General features: G+C 31.1%; 1 protein-coding gene across 2 annotated transcripts; it reads left to right on the forward strand.

The window, feature by feature from the left end:
- Positions 1-1,684: 1,684 nt before the first annotated feature.
- On the forward strand, positions 1,685-24,042 carry LOC148280581 (cytochrome P450 4C1-like). Of its 2 annotated transcripts, none has more exons than XM_088228165.1 (11): positions 1,685-2,803; positions 8,302-8,408; positions 11,819-11,909; positions 14,109-14,297; positions 14,699-14,768; positions 14,936-15,138; positions 16,404-16,513; positions 17,425-17,558; positions 17,828-17,934; positions 20,372-20,551; positions 23,762-24,042. In XM_088228165.1, exons 2-11 carry the CDS (start codon positions 8,373-8,375, stop codon positions 23,914-23,916), a joined length of 1,275 nt encoding a protein of 424 aa, XP_088084291.1. In that variant the 5' UTR covers positions 1,685-2,803; positions 8,302-8,372; the 3' UTR covers positions 23,917-24,042. The 2 variants fall into 2 exon arrangements, with proteins under 2 accessions (XP_088084291.1, XP_088084290.1); XM_088228164.1 differs by lacking the exon at positions 1,685-2,803 and adding an exon at positions 5,554-5,840.
- The last annotated feature ends 1,805 nt before the right edge of the window (positions 24,043-25,847 follow it).

Here is a 25,847-nt window from a genome sequence, read left to right on the forward strand (position 1 = left end):
TAGTTGATGATCTTAAATTAGATGTTAAAAACCACTATTTATTCATATAATATACATATTACGTATGTAGCATGTATATAAGTAACTAATTTCTTTGTTAGTTAAATCAAACCAAATGACAACATTGTAAAAGTGGTGATTAATATTTTTGTTATGTTTTCACTTTTAACCCCGTCGTACCTGAATACTAAGTTGTGTTATTTAACAATACTTTGAGTTTGTCCGATATTTCGTAGACAAGTACTCAATTACACCGCTTAGGGAGTTTATTTAAATGAACAATACAGCACGACGGCCAATTAAATAATTACAAAAATATGTTTAAAAAATCACAATAGAATATTAAGGTCCAACATATAGTCCATAAAAACAATAGTAAACAATGACGAATAACTCACTTAATACACATTATGAAATATTATTTATTTATTTATTTACAAACATTAGTTTGTTGCACATTATTTGAGACGTAAGTCCCAACTCCATGGGACTAAAAGTCCTATGTTGAGATGGGACGAGTAATTAGTTTACGCAGACACATGAGTATATCACCACAAATTAATATAGGATCAGAAACACAAAAAATAATTCAAAAAAACAAATTTATGGCACATTAATATGGTAAACAGTAAATTCAAACATTCGGAAAATCATCGAGGAATTTCCAGTCCTTAATTCCTATCTTGAAAATAGTTTTTGTCCTTAAGAGCTTAATACTCTCTTCCAAAATATTGAACTCTCTTGGTACGATAAATGAGAGATGTCTCTGATCAAAAGTCGTACTGGTTTTGGGTATGAAATAATTTGTGCTCTGGGAAAACCTCGTACGAAAACCCGCCAGCTATTTCATAGGTTGCAGTGGATTGAAACAGAGAAAAGTGCACAATTCGAGAGGAAGAGTCTAAAACTGGTAATACCAACATGACAAAGATACATTACACGCAAGGCAATGTTCCTTCTGGCCTGCAAACTTATGATATTAAACATACCTAAAAGAAACAAAAATTGTAATCTTACAATAAAGATTAATAGTATTATTAGAAAAACGAATATTGAGAACATTTTTGAGAAGATAACATGAAAGTTTAGGCATTTACAGGGATTACGACTTATGCCCTATCGTTGGCTAGTTTAAGTGGTAACTTTGAACAATCTTTCAAATTTACAATTTTGCCAATTCAAACATTTTACATTGTCTCAATTCTCTAATTTGTTGACTTTTAGGAATTTAGAATTCAGTCTACAAACATTTAGACACATTAAAAATGGTGTTCGTTGAAATTAACCACTACACAGAATTACAGCACAGAACTTCCTTGAGATAAATCTCATTTAATTTTGGTGATCTCAAAGGGTAGGCATTTATCCTTTATATTGGTAGGTATTCAACCTTTTGTGCATATGAAAAAGCGCATTATCCATTACCCTCGGGGGCGCAATGCATTTTAAAAACTTATTGATTCAATTTTGGAATATCAACATTCCATGAATTTTTGTTTTTTTTTTACCAATTTTGTTATTGTATTTTTTTTCTCATTAAATTTCTATTATAACTAAATTTACTTTTACTTTTCAAAATGCATGTTTTTCTCTTCTTATTTTTAAACTAGTTTTTGACTGATTTTATACTTTTAAAATTATTTTTTTTCATATTGCATGCTGTGAGTGACAAATTGTTAAGAGTGACTGGTCTAGTAAAAAACAACCATCGTGTAGTTTCCCCGTCAGGGTAGTCAGATATAATATGATGACAATCAATCATTACATTTGATGACAAATAAATTGTTTTACTGAAAAGGCGAGGCCTTAAGAGCCGTTTAAATAAGAGACGTAGGACTAATGAAATGAGGTCTGTAGGAGCCATTAACTCTTGTGTGGCTGTGATGTCACACAAGTCTGCATACGATACAAGACTCGATACATCTATCTTATTTTTTAAAATGATAATGTTGTATTTTTCCGCAATCTTCAAATAGACATTTTCACACTGGATTTGGAAAGTAAAATTTGTACAACTACGTTGGATTTTAATACAAAAAATATTTATCCGTGCTACGCGAAGAGTGAATGTCGGCCAATACAGCAATAAATCTGTATAAGAGAGAGCATAAAGATATATCGCATAACAAAGAAGACAGAGACGTTGTTCTGTTGCAGGTGTTTGTGTCAAAGAGGTTCAGCTGGTTATTGACAGTGATGGGTGGCACACGCATGTAAGATGACCGGCGTATTTATGATCTTTAATAACAATAATAATTTGACGACAATGTATTCTGCTATAACAGGGCTAAATTATAAAATTATTTTTAAAATTATGGAAAAGGAATTATTAAACAGTATAAATTAGTGACACCGGTGGTTGTGACAAAAAAATATAAAGGCGGAACACTAAGGCTAGACTTGTCGAAAAATGAAAGGATCGAAGAATTACCAAAAATACGAAGGTTCATCTTGTCCAAACTTTGATTTTCTCATTATTTTTATACTGAGTAGAAACATAAACATGTAGGAGTCAGAGGGAACAAATATTCGGGATCGGTTTTAAACTATATGTTACAGGCAAATCCAACAATATTTTGGAAACATTGCCAGGAGAGACAGCCTCGATATGATTGTTCTGATGGGTGGAGTGGAGGGAAGAAGATACAGATGTCGCGCACCTACCTGATGGAGATATTTAATTAAATCTCTGTGTGGTCTTCAGTGACAAATGCTCTTCGCTCTGCCCAGAACAGGACTACTTGAAGGCAGACCACAAAACGAATGATAGAGTACAGCCACCAAACTCAGTCATGAGGAAAAGGTAAAATATTTTTTTTTCCATATTTTTGTTTAGCATTTAAACATTTTCAAGCATTTGAGAGTCAGCAATATATATGTTAGTTATTCCTATCTTACGTACCTACCTAATTAACTTACTTAAAATTAATAATTAATGTTAGAAAAAAAATGAAGAGCACCAACTAATAAAACTTGTGTAATCTTTGATCAATTATTAATTTTATCAAAATATTTGTTCCATGTTATCATCCTTCAAAACTTCCGTTGACCCCACACTTGAACTTTTTATTAGATAACACTAGAGTTTTCATGCAGTTTTGCCGGGTTCGAGTTAAAAACATTTTATTGCTTATCAATAAATAAAATATTTTAACTTTGTATGCGATGTAAATTCTTATTAGGAAGTTGTAAATTTTATAATTTCTCGTCGCTATAACTTTTAGGTTTTATTTTATACCGAAGAAGCACAAAAATTGACTTGAAAATAGCACGGAAGATTGTAAAATTGCATCTAGAATGACGTGTTCAAATTTCACATCGCTACTACTGACCGTTTCGAATGAGTTCCTGTGACTGATAACCAAACATGCAAACAATCATATAAATGTAAGACAATAATTAAGAATCGATTATTGATACATAATTGACTGTTTAACATTACTACAGCTACACCCCTGTGCAAATTATGAAAAAATAAAATGATATCAAATATTTAAGAACGTTTTTTCGCCCGAATGGCTGTATTAGATGGAGCAAAAAAAGATACCATAAGTAGACAAGAAAATGTGTTGTTTTTTGTGTAATAATTTCTTGAATTAAAATTGTTTGTAGCGAAATTTTACCATGTGAAAGACTTTTTTTTATAAATAGCAGCAGGATATACGTGCGGCAATTAGTATTTTAATAAACCTTTACATTTAACAAAGGACATAGTGCAAAGCAGTGTCGTAGAAAGCCAAATATGCTAACTACCAAGCGAGCAAACTGTTCATTGTTCATCCGTCTTGATCATTTACATCTTCCTAAACCGAATGCGGCCTTATTTGACAATTCGTTCCACGGGTGTAAGTCAGTCAGTCTTACACTTCAGTATGCCAATCCAAGAACAATGAAATGTTTCAATAAGAATAACCTTTTGAATCAATATTTCTCGTCCTCTCTGCCAGAAATCAGACCCAGGGACGCGATTATGAACGGCTATCTTCATCGGTATATACTGAGACGGTATAAACTAATATCGATATTTATGTATGAAAGTGAAAGTGTGTTTATTTGGATAAAAATTCAAAGTATCTTCGTCAGTAACCGGTAATTAAACATGTTTAGAAAAAAAAAGGTATTATATTTTTTATACAGAAAACTAAATTTTACTTTGTAGATAAAACTGAAGATAAATTTTAACTTCCTTTCAGAATACGTACCTTGGACGTCAAGAATCATATCTTCACTCGGTTTCCTTATTCAAAATGTTTGCCTGTCGTATGCCGGATAGGCAAAAATTAAAAATAAATGATAATTAAAAATAATAAAATCTATTATTTAAAAATACTGCGGCTTGGATCTAAAAAATCCAATGTCATTTTTATCTTGTCAACACTTCGTAGAGGGTCGATATCAATAATAAAAAAATATACTTTTTATGTACACATACAGGATGTTCTTTAAACTTTATCACATCCGAAACCATAATGATCAGTATGAGCAAGAAGACATATTGGCACATTTAAATATTTTTTTAGAACGAAGAATTCAAGTGGTGACCTCTGCTTTATATGAATGTGAAGAGGAAGAGGAGACCGCAGATCACGTTTTATTTAACTGCAAATTGTTACCTAATGACGAATTTTTTAAAGACATTGTCATTTGCTTACTGGGTCTATTTTTTTTCAACATCTTCTCAATATTCAATATCTTCTTTCCTTGAACTGTCCTCTATTCAATAGTGTGATAGTCGAACATTTAAGGAAATACAAAAAAAAAATCTAAGACACGAAGTATATATTCTGACAAACTAGATAATTTACGAAATTAAAATTATTTGAATTAAAATTAAATAAATTACTGATTATTTTATTGCTTAGCCCTGTTCTATAAGTCGTTTACATGTAATCCACTCGTTAAATGTCGTCAAATCCTTCGAATAAAAAATAGAAAAAAAAAGAAAAAAAAAGCAAATGGTTGCTTACTTCTGCAGGGGAGAAACTAGGGGGGGGGGAGTCTGATACTGCGCCGTGCTCCCTTCACTTCTCCCCCGCAGAAGTAAGCAACCATTTGTTTTTTTAAATATTTTCTTTGATGTAAATATTTTTTTTAAATATGCTCATATGTCTTCTTGCCCATACTTATCGTGGTTTCGGATGTGACAAGGTTTAAATAACACCCAGTATATTTTGTTTGAATTTTTATTAATATTCGTTACAAACACGTCAAATAGCTCATTAACTTCACAAAATGGCTAAAAAATACATTCCTTAAATTTAGCGATATACGACGTTGGCCCTTTTAGATTCAAGCCACAGATCGCTGAATCGAAATTACGAAATCATATACAACTTTTACATTGATGCCAACGTTCAAATCACAACTTACAATCCGTTACGGTTAGTAAATCTCGCAGGCAGTTAATGATAACACCAGATATTAAAATTAATAACAGGAATTAAATTCTAAGTAACAGATAGCGTTTTATTAATATCATCTTATGTAACGATAAATAATTATCTGATTGAACTATCATTTGTTTTTAGTCAGTGACAATATGTATTAATTTTAGTCGTGCAATATTCATTCTTCGGCGTATACTCATTTACTGTTTTACTTTTTGCGAAACGAATAATTACGAATTCTTTCATGTAATTATTTATATTCGTTTAAAAGTTTACACTGTTTTGATATCGCGTTGTTTATGATGCTGTTTTGGGTGTTTTTTTTCGTGTTGCTTTCTTCCTATTTATACTTTCGAAATAGAAGAATAAACGAACAATGTGAGGACATCCCCGGTCCAGAAGGTTATCCATTTCTCGGGAATGGACTGGAACTATCATCGGGATCGCCAGAAGGTATAAAAAAACTAAATAATAAGTTACTTCAACTCTCCCGAATATAAAGGGTCTTTCAATACGGACGCCCGAAATGTATCGCTCGAAGAACATATAGAGAAGACACTGGGATTTATAATAAGAGTCTGTAAGCCTTTTAACAATATCAAAGCACTTAAACTGTCGTCAAAATTTACATTTTGATAACTATGAAGAAGCTGCAGAACATAAAAAAACTGATACCTTGCAATCTATAAAAACCACCACTGATACCGTCTTCCCTTACAAAATAGTTAATAGCAACTTAGATTGCCCACAACTGTTTGAGAAAATTAAAATTCGTACCCCTCAACGTACAACTTGGCTGCAACAATTGTTTCATGTTAGTATTTTAAGCACAAATAACTATAAATTTTATCTTTTCCCAGAATCCTAAATTGTTAAAACATTTTTTTCTGAAATCGATACATATATTTCCTCACTCTAAACAACTACAAAGAAAATGCTAGAACCTTAATTGTAAATAATAATCCAACTGTACCTATTGAAAATGGTTTTACATACTTTATTTTTTTGTATACTTTCAAAGTATATTAATATTTATTTTCTCTCGTTTGAAAAAAGAAAGGAAGAAAAGCTGATCTGGGGTTAATCCGTGTGCATCCGCTGACGAAAGGATTTTTTAAGACAGAGTCAAAAAAAATAATTATATGTAATTTTTAATTATTATTATTTTACTTTATTTTTTACAAGTGAAATTGTAAGAAGTTGTTTTTCACTGGCACGTTTTTTTTCTTATTTTTTTTGCATTGAATTTACTTATATTGTATAAAAAACTTCAATTGGCCTATAATTTTGGTTTATTTGTGAATATTGTATTTTTTTTGTTACACTGATTGACGTTTTCTTTTAATACTCGTAAATAAAATAAAAAATATTAAAAATCATTATCATCCCGCCTTCCGCAAGAAGTGGTGCATAGGCACTCCATCTGTAAACCAAATGCGTAATATTTTGATCATGTGCTTCGTCTTACGCTCCAGGGTCGCGATTATAATAATAAAAATCTAAATCTAAATATAACATTGAAAAATAATCAAATTGACATAAGAATAAGAAATCAGATTAACATAATAAAATAATAATAATATTTTAATTCACAATGTTTGCATTAAAAGATAATAGGTAGGTACCTGGTAGGTGCACTAGAAGTACAGAATTATTTTAACTTCGAAATGCTTTCACCTATATCCAGAATACAAAGGTATGGAAATAAGTTAGAAAAAATATTTCATATTTTCAATACTAACTGTGTTAATACATTAGAATGTAATCTCACTGGTTATTTTTTAGAAAAGGAATGTATTTATTAAAACATGTTTTATTAAATTTAACTTTGTTTTCTTGGATACGTATATTTGTTTATTTCTTTATATATAAATTTACACATTTGTGGATTTATTGCCAAATTCCAACTGATAAAATAAATGTGTAATTTCGATTATTTAAGCTCTTATATTTACCCAAAAAACGTATTATTTATCAAGTATTATTGTAACATTTTTTTCTTTTTCATTATTACCCAGCTAAATACTCGCCATTTTATGTTTGTGTTAAATTATTCTTAATTTTACTTTGTTGCATTTATATTTAGAGCATAAGATTTTCTCACTTTAATTGTTATCTCTTATTTGTCATCTTGGATACTTTATGTTTCTTTTTGACTTTTTCGTAGGTTTTCTTAATAAATATTTTACTTTAACTAATTGGTTTAGTTTTAATTATTCAGTTGAATCATATAGTTATATTTCACATTATATATTACATAATGAATTGTTCACTGCTGTGATTATTTCTGTAAAAAAATATTGTTAAAGGTTCCTTGAACCGTTAATATAAAAATAAATAAATAAACAATATTTTCATCCATTATACCTAATAGTACAGTACAATGTACTATATTTATTTTTAAATGTTTGTTTTCGTTTCATTTATCTATGGAGGTAAACCCGTATCAGAATAGACCCATTTTGCCGAAAATGCAGCAATTCTTAAGATTCTAATATTTTTTTATCTAACTTTTTGGTGCCGTTGTCCTTTAAGTCGGGCATACAAAGTAGTGTTTCATCAATCCTTGCATTTTTTAATCCATTTTGGAAAATAGCAACCCACGTGCATTTAAACGTTTTTTCGATTTATGCATTCAGCGCAAATTATTTATAAATTATGCGTTTGCGATTTTTTGGATGGTCTTAATAAATATTTTTTTCTCCTTTTTATGTTTTGAGCGTTATTGAATTGTGGTACAGCAAATTCACTTATAAATTTATCATTTAAAAGCCTCGGGTGCCGCCTTGTCAATATTGTTAATTTCTAATTAGTTGCTTTGTCTACACTAAGTAGTATTCGTTATTTATAATTAAACTGTTTAGTAGAAACATAAAATGGAATTTACTAGTTTCTAAAACTAATTTATTTTTAGATTACTTCAAAACAATACAAGGATACTGGAAAAAGTATGGAAACAGATTTCGCGTTTTTCTAGGAGAAGAAATGGCAATCGTTTTGGCAGATCCAAAGGATGTTGAGGTAACACTAAAAATAAGGTACAACTAAAATAACATTAATGTATGGTAATATTAATTATATTATTAAGGTACAACCTTAGAGTATTAGATGTATATACTCTAAGGGTATAATTAATTTATTTTTAAAGCTGTAGCTGTTTTAAATCTCTCCGATTTCAATTTTAAAGGCTTGATATACGTAAATACAAAAAACATGTTGTATAAATTTCGACAATATATTAGATTACGTACAATTCATATTGTGTAGGACAAAAATAATAAATGAGGTATAGGGGCAAGTGGTGTACCTTTGTACATTTTTTTTCTCTCGTATGTTAAGAGAGATAGACATTTTTTTAATTCTGTTTTAGATTTGTAATTTTAATTCCTACAGCTTACTTATTTTAAAAATGCTAGAAATAGCACCTTTTTTATTTTATTGCTATTTTCACAAAAGGTATGTTTTTGTCCTCAGGTAAACACATACGAGTATGTAGACACGAGGAAATAAATAATTTTAAAAAATTAAGGCAGGGCAGGTTTTATTTTTAAATTTTAACAATCGTACATTGTGGTGAAAGAACACGAAAATTTCTTAAAACATGGGTAGATAAGAACATAAAAAGAAGAGCACGAAAACGAATTACGTGTTCAAAATATTTTTTTTATACGCATAACTCTATAAGATTCTATAAGATTTATTGAATTGGATTCCTCTGAAACGGTATAGCAGTTGTGACCGAAAAATAAACCCATCTTCTTCTTCTAAAAATCGGTCCATAGGTACACTAAAAACCTAAAACTTAAATTTGAAGAGTCTTTTGAATTCGAGGTTAGAAGTGTAACAAACATATGCTTAAACAAATAAAGAGCACTTTGAACTAAACGTATGCAAAATACAAGATATAATCATGTGGTAAAAAATTAGCAAATACAGCATGACAATTCAATTTAAAAAAACAAATACGTTTTATGAGTAATGACAAATTTGACAGAAATGTATTGGCAGCTGATAAAAAAGTAATCCCAATATATTCTTGTGGAATTTTTATCAAGGTATTATGTTGCCAGAGATATGATGATTGTCCAAAGATATAACCGTTCAAATGTGCGCAACATTCTCCTACTGTTAATTTTGTTTAACTCTTTTGATCAATCAACCATCATGATCATCATCATCATCGGATTTACAGCCCACTGTGGGCCATGGCCTTCTCCAGCATTAGACGCAATCTCTCTCTATCCTGGCACGTACTCTCTCAATCCCTGATACCAACAGCATCTAAATCCCGATGTACTCCATCCAGCCATTAGAGTTTGGGTCTATCAACGCTGCGTTTATCTTAAGGCTTTGTAAAAAGTATCTTACTGGGCACTCTTTTCACCCATTTTTTCCTAGTGCCCTGTCCATCGCAGCCTCTCTATTGTGTTGGGCTCATTGTAAATATTGAAGACTTTTTCATTGAACCGGATTCTCCAAACTTTGTTTTCTGGCACAGCTTCGAATATTTTTCATAGTTAAACAAATAACAACAGGGATAGAGAATACCTTCAAGAAGGGAATATGGAAGTCTGGACATTTAAAGGGCTTATGACCTGTCACTGGCTGATTCAAGTGGCCACTTTACAATCTGTAACATTAACCATTTTGCCTGTATGCGAAGATCCGTATTTTTTCAATTCTGCCAACTGAGGGGAGATCTTTAAGCCCACCATCCACCCGCAGCTGTTATAGAATTCTGAGGAACTTTCTGTCAGCTGCGCATAGAGGAAATTTATTATAAATATTCCTAAGGAATACAAACTCTATGCAGATTAAAGAGGGGGGAGGAGGATGTATGGACAGAGGCCAACACGTCATCTTCACCCCTCAGGATCCCCTCAATGCCTCTGTTTTTATTTATTCAAAAATATGTATTTACACAAACAATTTACTCAAATAAACGTATCCAAATACACAAAAACATTTTTTTTAAACTATAGTAACAAAACAAACATAACTTACATAACAAACATAAGTTAAAACATTGATATTTACAATGAGAGAACGGCTTTGAATAAAGAAGGACTCCCTGGGTAGTAGAAGCTGAGGATCTGAATACCACCCCTGTAAGGGTAGGACAAAACAAAAGAACGTATGCGTTCCACTCGGAAGGAAGCACAGTCCTAACTGAATGAGCATCCCACAGGAAAAGTTGCCTGTCCCACCATATTTTATCCACCTCGGCGTCCGCGCATCTGAGGAGCTCCCAACGCGATACTTAAGTCCGGACAAACTGACAGAAGAGTGCAAACTATATATTGTTAGGCATCAGGTCCACATTCCACGCTGGTAGCATGACTCCTGTTAGACCATTCATTATCTCATCTCTGGCATCATCCAATGGCACACAGTGTCACAGGGTGTGTTCGGCTGACTGATGGTCATCTCCGCGAGCACAGCTCGAGACAGGGGCAAGTCCAAGCTTATGAAGCTTGTCTCTAACTCCCCATATCCTAAACATGTCTCTAAACACCTAGAACTCACTACGCATCCTCTGTCTGATGGAAGGTATAAAATACCATGTCCATCTCCCCAAAATTCTACCAACTGTTGATTTTAGCGAAGTTAAGACTTCACCCCTTTATTGTTGTGAAGAGATTAATCTGATCGAATAATTTCAGATACTAGGCAACGCCTTAAAACGATTTTCCTATTTTTAAACTTCTTCTTGGACCAGTTGGTTTCATTAAAATATGTTGAGTTTGTCCAAATGTTTGTAGACAATATATTTGATTTCACCCCCTAAAGAGACATTAAGATTAAATATTACAACAGGGATCAAGAACATTTTAGAGAAGGAAATATGGAAGTCTCAGCATTTACAGGGCTTATGACCTGTTATTGGCTGATTTAACTGGCCACTTTACACCATAGTATTTTTATCTCAAATATGAGGAGAGATGTCTCTTTATATTTTTCTTGAGTTTATAATCGATCGAACTCTTATATAAAATTATCATCAGCATAATCATCCCCTTTCCGCACCTAATGGTGCATAGGAAACTACATTGGTACACCAATCGCTGTGGATCTTGATATTTTTTTATGGCATGAAGGTAAAATGATCAGTTTTACGCTTCAGTTACTAGTCCAGGTACTATGATATATTCTAGTGTGAAAACTCCCTTTTGTAATAAATATTTTATGTCAACCATGTCGGCAATCGAACCCGAGACCTATTGTATGTTGGGCAAACGCGCTGACCAATACACCACGAGACTGACAAATTATATTAAATATGTTTAATGTTTTTATTTCAATCAGAATAATAAGTAACTAATAATATAATAAGCATGTTTAAGGTAGAAAAAAATTCAAATATCTATATAAAATACAAAATATTGATTTGATTCTTCAATATTAAATAAACCTAATTTATATTTTGACAGGTTGTTATGTCTGGCCAACAATTTATAGATAAATCAACCGATTACGATTTTCTCAAACCTTGGCTTGGAACTGGATTACTCATTAGCACAGGTAATATGATTTTCCATCAAATGGGTGTCATTTTTTTAATAAGCAAAAAATATATTAAATGATGTAGCATAGTGGAATTCGTGAGTATAGTAGGTTGTACATTCTTTATTTATTTTTTATTTTTTTATTCCTGTAAAATGGCTACATAGCAGTGGCGAGCCGTGATTTATTTTATAGGTAGTCTATTAAAAATGTTCATTAATTTGTACTACATATAAGTACTTACATAACATGTAAGTAATGTAATTATAAATGACTATTTTTTTGTAATTCTGTGAAAATCAACTCAAACAACAATTATTATTAACCACGCGATAAACGTAGTTTTATTATACACTATTTTAATACAATACTTGCACAAAAGTTTATTAACAAATGCCACAATGACATTCCGCAGATATTTCCATTATGATCTGTCATTGACAGTACTGTCAAGACTTGAGCACTGGCCGATTTCTTTTAAAATGAATAATGCCTAAAACGGCCACTGCGAACGCCACCTGTCCTATGTGATACATAATATGTCAACGGTATCCCATCAAAGAAAAATAGTCCTTCGGAAATAATGTTCAAAATACTAGTTTCCAAATCGAGAATCTTCTAAAAATCTTTGTAATGTGCAAGTTTGTTTTAGTACTAAAAAAGCCGACTTGGGTTAAAGACGAAAAATACAGTGTACTTTTTTGTATGGAAGAATAAGCTGAGGTAATCGGCTAGTATCATCGTTCAGTAAGAATGGGCTGGGCGCTGGCACTGGGCGCGCTTCATAGATATTTTTTTGTAGAAAGATTTAAAAGGTGATTTATAATAAATGACAATTACTTTTTGTTTTCTTCCATAATTTATTATTATTTAAAGTCAAATATAATGGTTAGCTGTGCATAATCGCTTACTTTGACAATTCGCCCCTGCTACACAGTGCAGAGCCAATTCTACCATATAAACATAAATATAAACATAAACATATAAATATAAACATAAAACGAATTTTTTTATTATATTCTTATTTTTATAAATAATATTATGATAAATACTGAATCGAACACGATTCAGTATTTATATTACATTAATCTAATTATAATTAATAATCCGGTTTCAAAATAACATCCATCATATTAATTTTGCTATCAAAATTACCATATCGGTCTCATATCGGTCTAGCCATATGAGTTTGCTATACATATGATACGCACCAGTTGCTCAATTACAGATATTTTTTTAAAAAGTAAATACCCGTTAAGCCTCTATTTAGAGGCTTGTCAGCGGGTGGAAAGAGGGAATATGGAGGAAGGTTTTGAAAAATTACACCACAAGACCCAGGCCAACTGAGAAAAATATATTTCTTGAATTTTTTTCTTGCAACTGGCGGGAATCGAACCCGCGACGCCAGTTCAGTTGGCCGTCTAACCATCTGCGCCACGGCGCCCGTCTAACGACTTGGCTTTTTATCGACGTGGTTTAAATGTTTGACCGATCACAGTGGATCGTGGTTAATTTGTCGCTTGTATATGTTATGCACAAACAACAATTTCAAACAACTTTATAAAACAAATCTATTTTACTTCGCTTAAAGTTTTGGAGTATTTTCCATCTTATAATTAATTTACTGTCATTTAATTCAACGGTGCCAAATTACATTCAAATACGCAAAACCAGAGATTATGCCCCTCATAAAATATTAATATTATGTTTGATACGTTTAATATTAGGTGTTGCCTCGCAACAGGATAAAGTGAGACAATTTAACATAATATAAAAATCCTGATCGATAAATTTTAATCGTTGTGCCATAATAATCGCTAAAATGATAAACAATCGTAGTGAGAAACTTTTATCGCGTCGGTTATTACCTACAAGTGCGGCCCTTGTGATTAAGCAACTGTAACAAAGAACCTTTGTACATTGTGTAAGTTTCAAAACCAGCGTATGCCTTTTGAAATTATTGAAACTTATATATTTATTCGTACCTACTTCATTCATACGTAACAAAATATTTAACATTGAAAAGTTAAAAAAATAGCACCTTCTTCATGTCACGACTAACTAGGATTATTCTGTATTTAGGCAGGATGTTTTTTATTACATTTGATTTTTATTGTATGACGCTTAAACAATTATAAAGAATAATAATAGTTGTTTTAGAAATATAAATAATAATTGAAACAACATCGATTAAATGCCTTAATTTTTAATTTTCAGGTGAAAAATGGAAGACACATAGAAGAGTCATTACTCCAGCTTTTCACTTTAAAATTCTGGACCACTTCATCCAAGTGTTCGACGCTCAGAGTGAAATATTTATACAAAAATTGAAAAGTCGAGCTGACAGCAATAAACCTTTTGATATTTACTCCTACATAACTTTGTGTGCACTGGATATTATCTGTGGTAGGAAACAATTAAATTGTCATGTACAATACAAAACAAAACATGTTAATTCATTCCGGCCCTGAATTCCGGTATCAGGGCCCTGATTACAATGGGACGTTTACGGAGTTATCTTCGACTGTCCATAAAGAAAAAACGATATTTGTGTATGATAATGAGTATATTTGCATGAACATTTAAAGTATCTTTGTCGGTAACCTATAACTGAACATGTTTAAAATAAAAATTTGTATCCATTTTCTGCTTTTAAAACAGAAATTTTAATTTGACTTTTTAGATAAAATTTAAGATAAATGTTAACTTCCATTATAATCGGGGCCCTGATTGTTTTATTTGGCGCTTTTTCCTTCCTCAAGTTTGTTTAAAAAATGTCAGTACACTGGCATTTTTCTTATTTTCAGAAACTGCAATGGGAGTATCCGTGAATGCTCAGCAAGATTCGGAATCTGAATATGTGAACGCCGTTAAAAAGTAAGTTAATTTTATTAATTACACGCGATGCAAATAATAAAAAGAATGTTTTCTTATCCAGAGAACTTCAACAATGCTTGCCTACTTTACAAGGCATCAGTTTCTCTAGATCACCATTCATATAAAAATTGCTGCGTAATTTAATAAATATATTGATATGTTTTTAGTGCATGTACTATAATAAATCAAAGAATAAGAAGTCCATGGATAAGATATGATACTGTTTTTAATTTAACATCAACTGCGAAAACTTTGCAAAAGGCACTAACCACTTTACACAATTATACTGACAAGATGATTATGCAAAGAAGAGACCTACTACAAAAGTCTAAACAGAGCCTATCGTCTTATACTGAAGATGACGTATACGGTAAATTTCGTGATATTATTTTATAAGTAGTAAATTTTCTTCCCAAACACGAGTTGTTATCATAGAAAAAAAGGGAACAACTTTTAAGGGCAAAATACTAAGCGATTTTTAATTGATCGTAAAATAGTTCTTGAAATCAGTATTATTTACCTATTTACAGAAAAAAATACGAATGAAATTTAAAACCAAAGTTCACCTAAAAAACATTATTTATTTTATAAGTTTGAAGCATTAATTTCGTGGTAAAAAAAATATAAAATTTACTGTGACAGAAAAAAAAACATTTCAATAAGATAATGTGGAAATCTAGGAATTTAAAGGGCTTATAACTTATCTTCGGCTAGTTTGAGTAGCTACTTTACACCCTAGATAACAATCACAAAATTCTGCGCATGCTCAAACATCAACATTTCCTAAATTCTTAGATCTGTTGGGTTTTGTGAAGTAAACGAGATGAAACCTTTATTGATGTGATTGATTGAATTAATTTGGCTGGACAAATTCACTAACTAGACAACGCCCGAATTAAAAAAAAATACACGAACTTCTTTTGCCGGTTTGTTATCAACAATATTTTAGGTTTGTCCAAAGAGAATGCTGGATTCCGCTCCCTGGGAAGTTATGTTAATGCTTTACTTCTCTGTTGCAAGTTGTAGGGTTGTCACAAGTTCTAGAAAGTGGAATCCATTTTGAAATACCCAAAATATTGTTGACAAATATTATTATTTATATCACTACAGAGATGGGTAGAATTTTTGTTTCAAGATTATGGATATTCGAGCGTTTACAGGGCTTATGACCTGTCATAGGTTCAATATCAAATACATAGATGGCGCTCCAAACGCGCTAGCGAAAGCTTTCCCTGTTTCATGACATATATATTAAAACCAAAAATGTCACCGATATGGATATTCGCTAATAAGCGGAATGGGGAATGTTGTAGAATTCTACATAAAAGTGGCCACTTGAACCCAACCTATGACAGGTCATAAGCCATGTAAACGCTCGAATATCCATAATCTTGAAACAAAAATTCTACCCATCTCTGTAGTGATATAAATAATAATATACCTACTCCCCCTTGGGATAAAACCCAGAATTGTGTGTGTATAAATATGTAAATATATATACACATACCAAAAATAATATTGTGTTGACAAATATGTTTCTGAATTTATTCAAATTGAAATATCATCAATTTTAGAATGTAACTGTACCCACCCATTTAAAGGAATACAAATAATTTAATAAGCTTTCTTATTCAGGTAGCAAAAAGAAAATGGCATTCTTGGATGTATTACTTTTATCGAGCATTGATGGGAAACCATTATCTGATTTGGATATAAGAGAAGAAGTTGACACTTTTTTATTTGAGGTACATTACAATACAAACGTTTTATTATTTACATATAAATCATTAAATTTGCTTTCAAATATTTCAACTAATGTACTCATATTAGTTCATAACCACATACTGACTTTTTCATTTCTACTGATTTCAAGAAGACCCATTAAAAATAATATAAGGGGAAGCTATCCCTAGTTAGGCAGTTTAGATGAACCACCAGCAAAAATGAAAAATATAAATGTTTACTTTTTCTACTTAATCCATTTTTTGTATAAATAATCAATTGTAAATTGCTGTAATAAATATATAAAAGAAGCCATTTTTACCATTTTGGGCTATTGCTACAGATTTTTTACTATTACAAACGATCATACAACCGGGCCTTAGCCAATCGGCGCAGGATATCGAGGTATTGCACACTTTTTTTTAACTTTGGGCAACAGCAAATCACACAATGACGAAACTAAACGATTGAAATGTGAAACTGAATGTCAAATGTCACTTAGTATATAGTTTATCGAGAATTCGAATATCGAAAAAATGTTTGCTGAACTAGCCAATGGCAGGCAAGCCAATGTCGGGCAGGACAACGTCTGTCGGGTTCGCTAGTACATATGTATATTTATAAAAACACAATTTATTTTTTTTTCATCCTAAGTCTCTTTATTTATCTTTTTGATTGTGTTTATGCCTATCTGAGCTTTATTATTATATTTTATTATTTATTATATTTTAAAATAAACTTGAAAGCTTTCATTGCTGCCAAATTGATAAGATTATATGAAACCAAACATTTAATTGAGTGTTTTTTTTAAGGATTTATAATTCGTGAAAGTCCGTCGCATTTATAATTTTTTGCAGCACATTCTACGAAAATACAATTTACCTACGAAGTTTATTTTATTTAACTAAATAATTTAGTAATATTATTTTTCCAGGGTCACGATACAGTGTCATCAGCAATAGGGTTTGCAATTTACTTACTATCAAATCACCCAGATATCCAAGAAAAACTATATAAAGAGCAGTTAGAAATATTTCCAGATGAGGTTTCACGTCCGGTTACTCATAGGTGTGTATTATAAATATCTTCTTGTTTATTAGAGAGAAAAAAATTGCTTAATAAAAGAACTTGAATACCCTTTTGATACACGTCCTGAACAACTTTATTCTTATCTTCTTTTATGCGAGTCTCTTTAAGGGTTTTGATGTCGAATACCTGTATTACTTTACTTTATTAACGTCCTTTTATTAGTTCAACAACTTATTGACTAATTAATTGCTTTTTGATATAGAAATGCTCGCAATTTTCACATGTTTTAACATTTTTATTGTTTACAGCGATCTCCAGAGCATGAAATACTTAGATCTTGTAATAAAAGAAGCATTGAGATTATATCCGTCTGTTCCGATAATGGGTAGGAAAATCACTGAAGAAACGGTGCTAAGTATAACAATCATTAATATATTATATTATTACTTAATACACCTCCCTAATAGTTTAAAATATGAACCTACGGGATAGAGGGATAGAGGCATTCGAAATGTGGATGCATCGTTGAATGGTTCGCATTTCATGGACCGATATAGTCAGCAATGCAAATGTGCTTCAAAGTGGAAAAGTGGATAGAAAGTTGCAGGCTGATATCAAAATCCGGATGGTATCCTGCGAAAGTACAAACTACTGCTCATAATTATAATAGGTTAAATAGAGGGTCGATAACGTGTGCTCCGGAACGTGTGAGACTAGACAGAGATTACCTGAAATATACCATAACTCTGAAAATTCGACCGAAAATTGAGGTGCGTCTTATGGCCCGATGCGTTTTATCGAACAAAACTTTTTTTTTTCTAAAAACTGAGACATAAATTTTGGGGTGCGTCTTATGGTCCGATACGTCTCATTGTCCGCAAAATACGGTATAAACGTCGATGCGCTGTTTGGAGCTACTCAAGACAGGGACGCATGCTTTCATGTGATAGTTGACATCGGGGATCTGACATAACACACAAAGAAAAAGAAGAAAATTAATTCTAAGATACCTAGGTACTAGGTAGGTATCTTAAAATTAAGTAGGTACTTATGTATCTTAATGCAATATTTTTGCAGTGCTTTTGATGGCTAAGTGACAGTACGCATGTATATTTTTTACTCTACTGGTTTAAACCTTTATAGGTCATATAATTTGATTTGGTTTACGTCTTGCAAACCTAACGAGATTTGTTCTTTTTAAAATAATAAACATATTGCATCTGAAAAAGCTGAATGAATGTCTAATATAAGCGTAAGTATAAGTTATTACGATACTCTTGAGACATAAAACCTTAATATTAATACGAAATATAATTAAAAAAAAATACCTTAATTTTGGTGGTATATACGATGTACCATCTATCTAGGTGTTCTATCAAGGGTTAAATGAAGTATGAGCATTTAAAAATCATCCTCATTAGGGTGGATTCATAAAAAGTATGATAAAATACGGGCAACAATTGATTTGTGAAAGTATTTCATATGTGTAGTTATTATTTAGGTAGTAGGTAATAGTAATAGTGTTAACAAAAAGCGGACTGTAGCGAACAAACGAATTTAATTTAGTTTTGTAAAAGGTTGAAAATATTTGAAAAAGGAAAGGAACAATGATATGGACCTACCTTTGATACGATGAGGATGTTCTTCAATTTTAGGCTCTGGGTGATAAGTTTCACTATGAATTATGTAACAATTTTTACAACGACGCGGGACGAATCCAAATTTTTTAATGAAATCTTTTGTAATGCCAATGTGTTGTTTTGTTCAAATGTTATATTTTTGTATTTCTTCTCTCTTAATGTAAGGTAGGTACCATAAGGATGGGTCAAGGAAAGGATGGGAAAGAACGGTAATCGGCCAGGGGTGAGATTCCAAACGCTCTAGCGGCTGTTACGCGAGATAAAAGTGTTTTCTGCGGCCGCGAGAGCGATTCAGAAAACCACCGTGGGAATAATATCGATAAATGCTGTTATATACCAAACAGCACGTAGTATTTCATTTTAAAAAGTCAACTAATTTTTACTACTACTACTACTACTATCACGCCATTTTTCCGTAATGGTAGGCAGAGAGAATGGACCGCCACATACGTCTATTCTGGTATACATTCCTAGCTTCTTCTACATTCATACATCTTGTCATATATGCCCTTCTGTTTTGTCAGCTTTTAACATGACCAGACTTAAGATTTTGGTTTATCTGATCATTCCACGTCCTTCTTGGTCGTCCTCGTCTCAAGTTGCCTTTCATTTTCGCAATATATAATTGTTTGACCATTTTTTCGGTATCTTTTCGTTCTACATGACCAAGCCATCTCAGATACGCTTTCTTAATCTTTTTAATTATATTTGACTCAGATTTACACTCTCGCCTGATTTCATGATTCGTAACCCTGTCAAACATTGATTTCTCACACATTCGTATAAGAGATTACTGTTAGAGATTATTATTATGGAGTATTTACATAGACGATTTGTGTAAAAAAGTCAGATAAAGGATGACAAGGATACTGAGCAATAAATATCTCAACACGTCCTGCAGCTACAGAGTGCATAAACAGCCAGGATCTTTGGTATACATACATGATGATGTTGATAAATTAATTATTACAATAATAAAAAAACGTATATAGTTTTATTCCCCCAGTCTGACGATGTCGGTCATGGCAAAATCCTAACATTGGTAAAAATTATAAATAAAAGTGGAATAAAACTATAAACGAATTCTTATTATTGTAATCAAAATGCAGTTCCACCAAGAAATTACAGTAGAATCTAAAGATCAAATTTTTGTCATTGTTAATTTTTTAAATTATTATTTTTTTATTATTATAATTTTTATATTATTTTTAGATGACATGCGACTCCCAAAAGACACTTCGATTATCATTTTTTGTTACGTCATGAATAGAAATCCTCAAATATTTCCCAATCCGGAGAAATTTATTCCAGAGAGATTTCTGCCTGAAGAATGTAGCAAAAGAAATCCATTTTCATCTGTGTACTTTAGTGCTGGGCCTAGAAATTGCATAGGTAAAATGTTAAATAGTTTTTTTTACAATTATATTTAGCGTAAGCTTTTCTTATTTAGGTTACTGTAGTAATTTAAACATTTTATCACATTTAGCTAGTCAAATAAATATAAAATAACAACAGAAATATCATCATTTAAAAATTCGCACCCAGTGGCGCATATGGCACTGCATTGGTACTTTAACCGCAGCATCTCTTGATGATTTTTCAGTCTAGTCTTACTATTAAGGTGCCAGTCCAGGAACCATGAAAGAATGCACGGTATATTTGTTCACATGAAGGTAAGATGATCAGTCTTATGTTTCAGGTGCCAGTCCAGGAACTATTTATTATTTATTTATTTATTAATATACACGGCACGCAGTGCCTTTTACCTTAAAAATTCGATATGATGTGAAAAACTTAAAAATTAAATTGAAAAGTATTATGTTACATAAACACTATTTTTAGCACAGCAGTATTGTATAAAGAGCATATTTAAATATAAAAAAATAATTAAACAATGTGTTCAGATAACATTTGAAAAGGAAAAGAATTTTTATATTTTTTTCTTTAAGAGGTACAAAATGTAAATATATTAAATACAATAAAATTCTTTTGTCTAAAAAAAAAAACAAAAATATTGTAATAATTAAATCAATTTTAAAAATTAAAAAAATGAGTATTCGCGTAAATATGGTACACAATAGTACCCATACAAACATAAAAAGCACTATCATCTAAAAATGTAAATTACGGTTCACCATCTTTGAAATCATTAAATACAGTTGATTTATATAAACTATACTTTATGTGAAAAATATCAGCAACGTCGGAATAGTTATTGCCGAGCACATGGAGTCGATTCACAATAGCATTATATGAGTAAACTGTTCGCGAATTGTTGCAACTAAACGGAGGTACTTGAAGAGTCATTCGTCCAGGTACCTTAAAGTTAATGAGTGCTAATAGATTTGGGCAGTTCCATGTAAAGTTAACAATCTTAAATAAATTCGACGAATATATAATTTTTCTTCTCTCAGTAAGTTTTAATAAGTTCAAAGTATTTATTAAAAAATCATAGTAAATTCATATCTGATTCCTAGTTTAAAGTTATCGTATCTTAAAAACTTATTTTGAACTCTTTCTAGAGTATATTGGTGAGAACTATAATACCGAGTCTATAAAGTTGAGTTGTATTCCAATTGGCTCCTAACCAAAGCTGTGTACATCAATTTCAAAGAAGCTATATTTTAAAATCCTTAGTTACTCGCAAAATATAGCCTAGCATTTTTAGGGATTTATTGGCTATGCAGTTTATGTGACTGACAAAAGACAGCTTTTGGTCAAAGATGACACCTAGATCTCGCACTTCAGAAACAGAAACTAATTTATCGTTTACGATCAAAGTATTTATTCTAAAAAAATGTATGACATGCCATTTTTTAATGTTTGGTTACAACTAATTCGTCGAAAACCACATAACTAATTTGTCAACATTTTTCTGTAGAGTTAAACAATCATTTACAGTGTTTATTACTTTAAAAATATTTAAATCGTCAGCAAACAACAACACATCTACATCATTGAATATGCCTATTACATCATTTACAAAAATAATGAACTGTATTGGACCCAAGTGGGATCCCCGAAGTACACCACTTGTCGCAAAGAAGGAATGAGATTGATTGTCATCAATTTTTAACGTCAGTATTCTACCGGCTAGATAACTTTTAAACCAATTTAGCATAGGTCCGCAAATACCCAGACTAGATAGTTTATTCACAAGAATTTTTGAACATACCTTATATAAAAGGCTTTATTAAAATCGGTATTGATCGAATCAACCTGTTTTCGTTTTTTAAAAGAATCCGAAATAACGTTTTCATATAAAATAAGGTTAGTAAGAGGTGATCTTGAAGACATAAATCCATGTTGATGAGTGGTTACTATTTGGCTAAAACGAGAAGATATTTAATTTAAAATAAGTTTTTCAAAAAGTTTTGGTATGGCAGATTGTATTCATATTGGTCTGTAGTTTGTGATGTGACCCCTATTTCCACTCTTAAATATGGGAGTTAAAAAACTTGATTTCCACAATTCAGAAAAGTGTCCCTCTGACAAAGATTTGCTAAAAATTATAAGAAGTGGATAAAGTAGGCAATTGACACATTTTTTAATGAACATGGATGGTATTTTATCAGGCGCATAACTACATTTGGATTTTAAATGTTGAATGCTTTTTTTAAAATCCTTAACCTCAATGTAAAGACAGGACAGTTGTAAATTTACATGACTTTTTTCAGTTTAATTGGTTTGCAGATTATTTTGTACATATACTCTTTTAAAAAATTCTCTAAAAAGATTAAATTTATCATTAAAATTCTTGCAGTTTTTAAGGAATGGTGCATAACATGTGGTAAAGAGGTATTGTCGTTTTTTGGAGTTTTAGAATAATTGAATATTTTTTTAACATCGGTTCTTACTGAATTTTCAATACTGCTTATATATTTGCTATCGAAAACTTTTTACATTCGTATCTATACTTCTGAAAAATGCTATCTCTCGACGTTTTATACATTTCATGTGCTGTTTTTTTCTTGTAAATAATATCAATCAGTTCTCTACAAACCATATAGAAAATGAAAATGTTCTACTTTTGGTCATTGGAACATGTGTATGAATTAATGTATTTAAAGTATCATAAAATATGAAATATTATTATGTAAAAACAACTTTTCAAATAAATATTTGAGATCAACCATGCCGGGAATCGAACCCGAAACCTCTTGCATGGTAGGCAAATGCGCTGACTACTACAATACTTTCTCACTTAAATCATTTATTTAAAAAACACTGTTGAGAGTTTACTGGTGATAATTTTAATTTAGTGTGGAAAGCATTAGACAAGAAAATCAAAAAAAATGCATAACTGGACGACATTTTGAGTAATTCACACTCGAGGATTTTTGACAGACTAAAATTATAATTGAAATCTGCTAAAAAAATGCTATGTGCTACATTTGCAGTTAAAAATTATTCTAGAAACAGTTTTAAAAGTATTTCCAGCGCTAGAAACTCATTTACGGTGTTGGAAAAAAAAATACTCCGAGTCCACATATGACGCTAGAGGTTATTTGTATTTTTGATCTACTTTAAAATATCATCAAAGGAGGTAATATGTAGAAACTTTTAGATATATGTTATAATTTATTAACATTTTTATTTCAGGTCAAAAGTTTGCAATGCTCGAGATGAAATCGACCCTTTCAAAACTTGTAAGAAACTTCGTGATTGGATCGACAAATGAAAAGCTAACATTATCTGCAGATATTATCTTGAAATCAGTTCATGGAATCAACATCAAACTTGCTACGAGACGATAAAACTAATTCAAAATATTTTGTGCTATTATTGTAAAAATATTTTGTGCTAATACTGTAAAAATATTTTTTACAACATTCCGGAAATATAGTGAGATGAGTATTTTAAATCACGTCTGAAGAAACGTCTCTTTTTTCGTTTTTAATTTATCCACCTTTCCTTTTTCCTTTTTATTACCTTATCCCATTGAGAAGATACTAGTATTGATTTAAGTTAATTTGTGAACACGTTTTTAATTTTTTATCTTTTTTTTCTTACTTTTAGTAAAGATTTACAATTTAATTATATGTATTTGAAACTTCATGATTGCCATTTGTTTTTTTTAAATTCTTTTTTATTTTAAACAATCTCTAATCTGCTACATGCATCAACCTCTCTGACTCCCTACGACCAATGTCACGAGCGAGCGAGGACCTTACTCAACTTGACAATACTCCCGCTCATCCACAATTCTGGAAAAAAATATGGACTTTCTTGCCAACGTAATAGTGTTGCCTCGATGCCAGAACAGTGTTAACCCCTTCATTTGGTATCATATCCCTATTGGAGTATTTTGTATTACGGTTTAGGTGGACGCTTGGATATTTGTCTCTATTTATATGTTTAATCACTTCCGTTCTCAAAATATACTGTTGAATAATATCTTGCATATAGCACTGCATTGTAGCTATATAAATCATTTAGTTTCTAAAACATTCAGGTGGAAAAACACTGTTTGTTTACAAACATTTGTACTAAAAATACATTTTTGTTTTTTTTTATTTTTTATTTTTTATTTTATTTCATTGAAGAGCCAACAGCCATTTTTTAATTTACAAGATACAGTTATTTTATAAATACATATCATAAAGTCCAATTAGAGACTTCCACATAATATTGTCATTGTAAATGTTGTCACATAAAAATTATACAAAACATAAAATATCTAATCATACACGACACATAATATTTCTAAAAATGTAAATAAATGTAAGTGTAATTTAAATCGGGTTGTGGTCCCGTGGCTAGTGTTGCGGACTCACGGATCAGAGGTCCGAGGTTCGAACTCCACTTTGGCCCAACTTGATTTCCATTTTCTAATAGATGACAACTCGTTGAAAATGGCCACCAAAATTAAAATATTTGGGTAAATTATAAGAATGCGGTATATTTCTTTTTTTATTAAAAAAAATACAAATTATTAAAAATATTTCTAATCACTTTATGAGCTGCCCACATTATATGTTACGGAAAGAGAGATTCTAAACATTTTTAAATTAATTATAATTTCACTGAGTTCATATTTATTTTATTTTTATAATTTATTCCACCCAATTGACAGAACGATGACAAATACTTTTTTTATTTATTTTTTTATTTATCTATTTTTTTACGTAAATTTTTTTTATATGGGAGTTGCTTTATTATTTACCTTGCTTATAATATACAAGGTTTATATTTCAAAAAGTGGATTTTTCTGCAATTAAATATCTTAAAATGTATCTAAACTATTGGGATCAGGAGGGATATATTAATGTGGGCTAATCAGGAACTTCTTAGCATTTGCTCACGTGGAGAGGAAACCACTTAAAACTCTTCAGGAGAAGCTGGCCTGTTGGCAGTAGTCAACAGGCCTTACGTTCCAATAGAGGAGTGTTCGGCATTTTGTTCCCTACTTTGGTTAATGACAACTACTATCTACTATGTATCAATATATCTACTTTTGAATATTGGTCACACAGTTACACGTTATAATATATAATTCAACTTTAGTTGACCATACAGTGAACATTTATTACGTGCCTACATACTACATACAGAAAGCACATAACCTTCATAATATGGTCACCCTATCAAAACAGTAGTATATTAGTACTCGGAATTATTGTTGCATGTCTGCTATTTATATTTTATGTTTATATATTTTTTTTTAAACTTTTTACTAAGCTCTTTA

Source organism: Micrasema longulum, unplaced genomic scaffold (assembly GCF_059751315.1).
Source record: "Micrasema longulum isolate JH-2025_06_02 unplaced genomic scaffold, ASM5975131v1 h1tg000566l, whole genome shotgun sequence".
In the NCBI taxonomy this organism is placed as follows: domain Eukaryota; kingdom Metazoa; phylum Arthropoda; class Insecta; order Trichoptera; family Brachycentridae; genus Micrasema; species Micrasema longulum.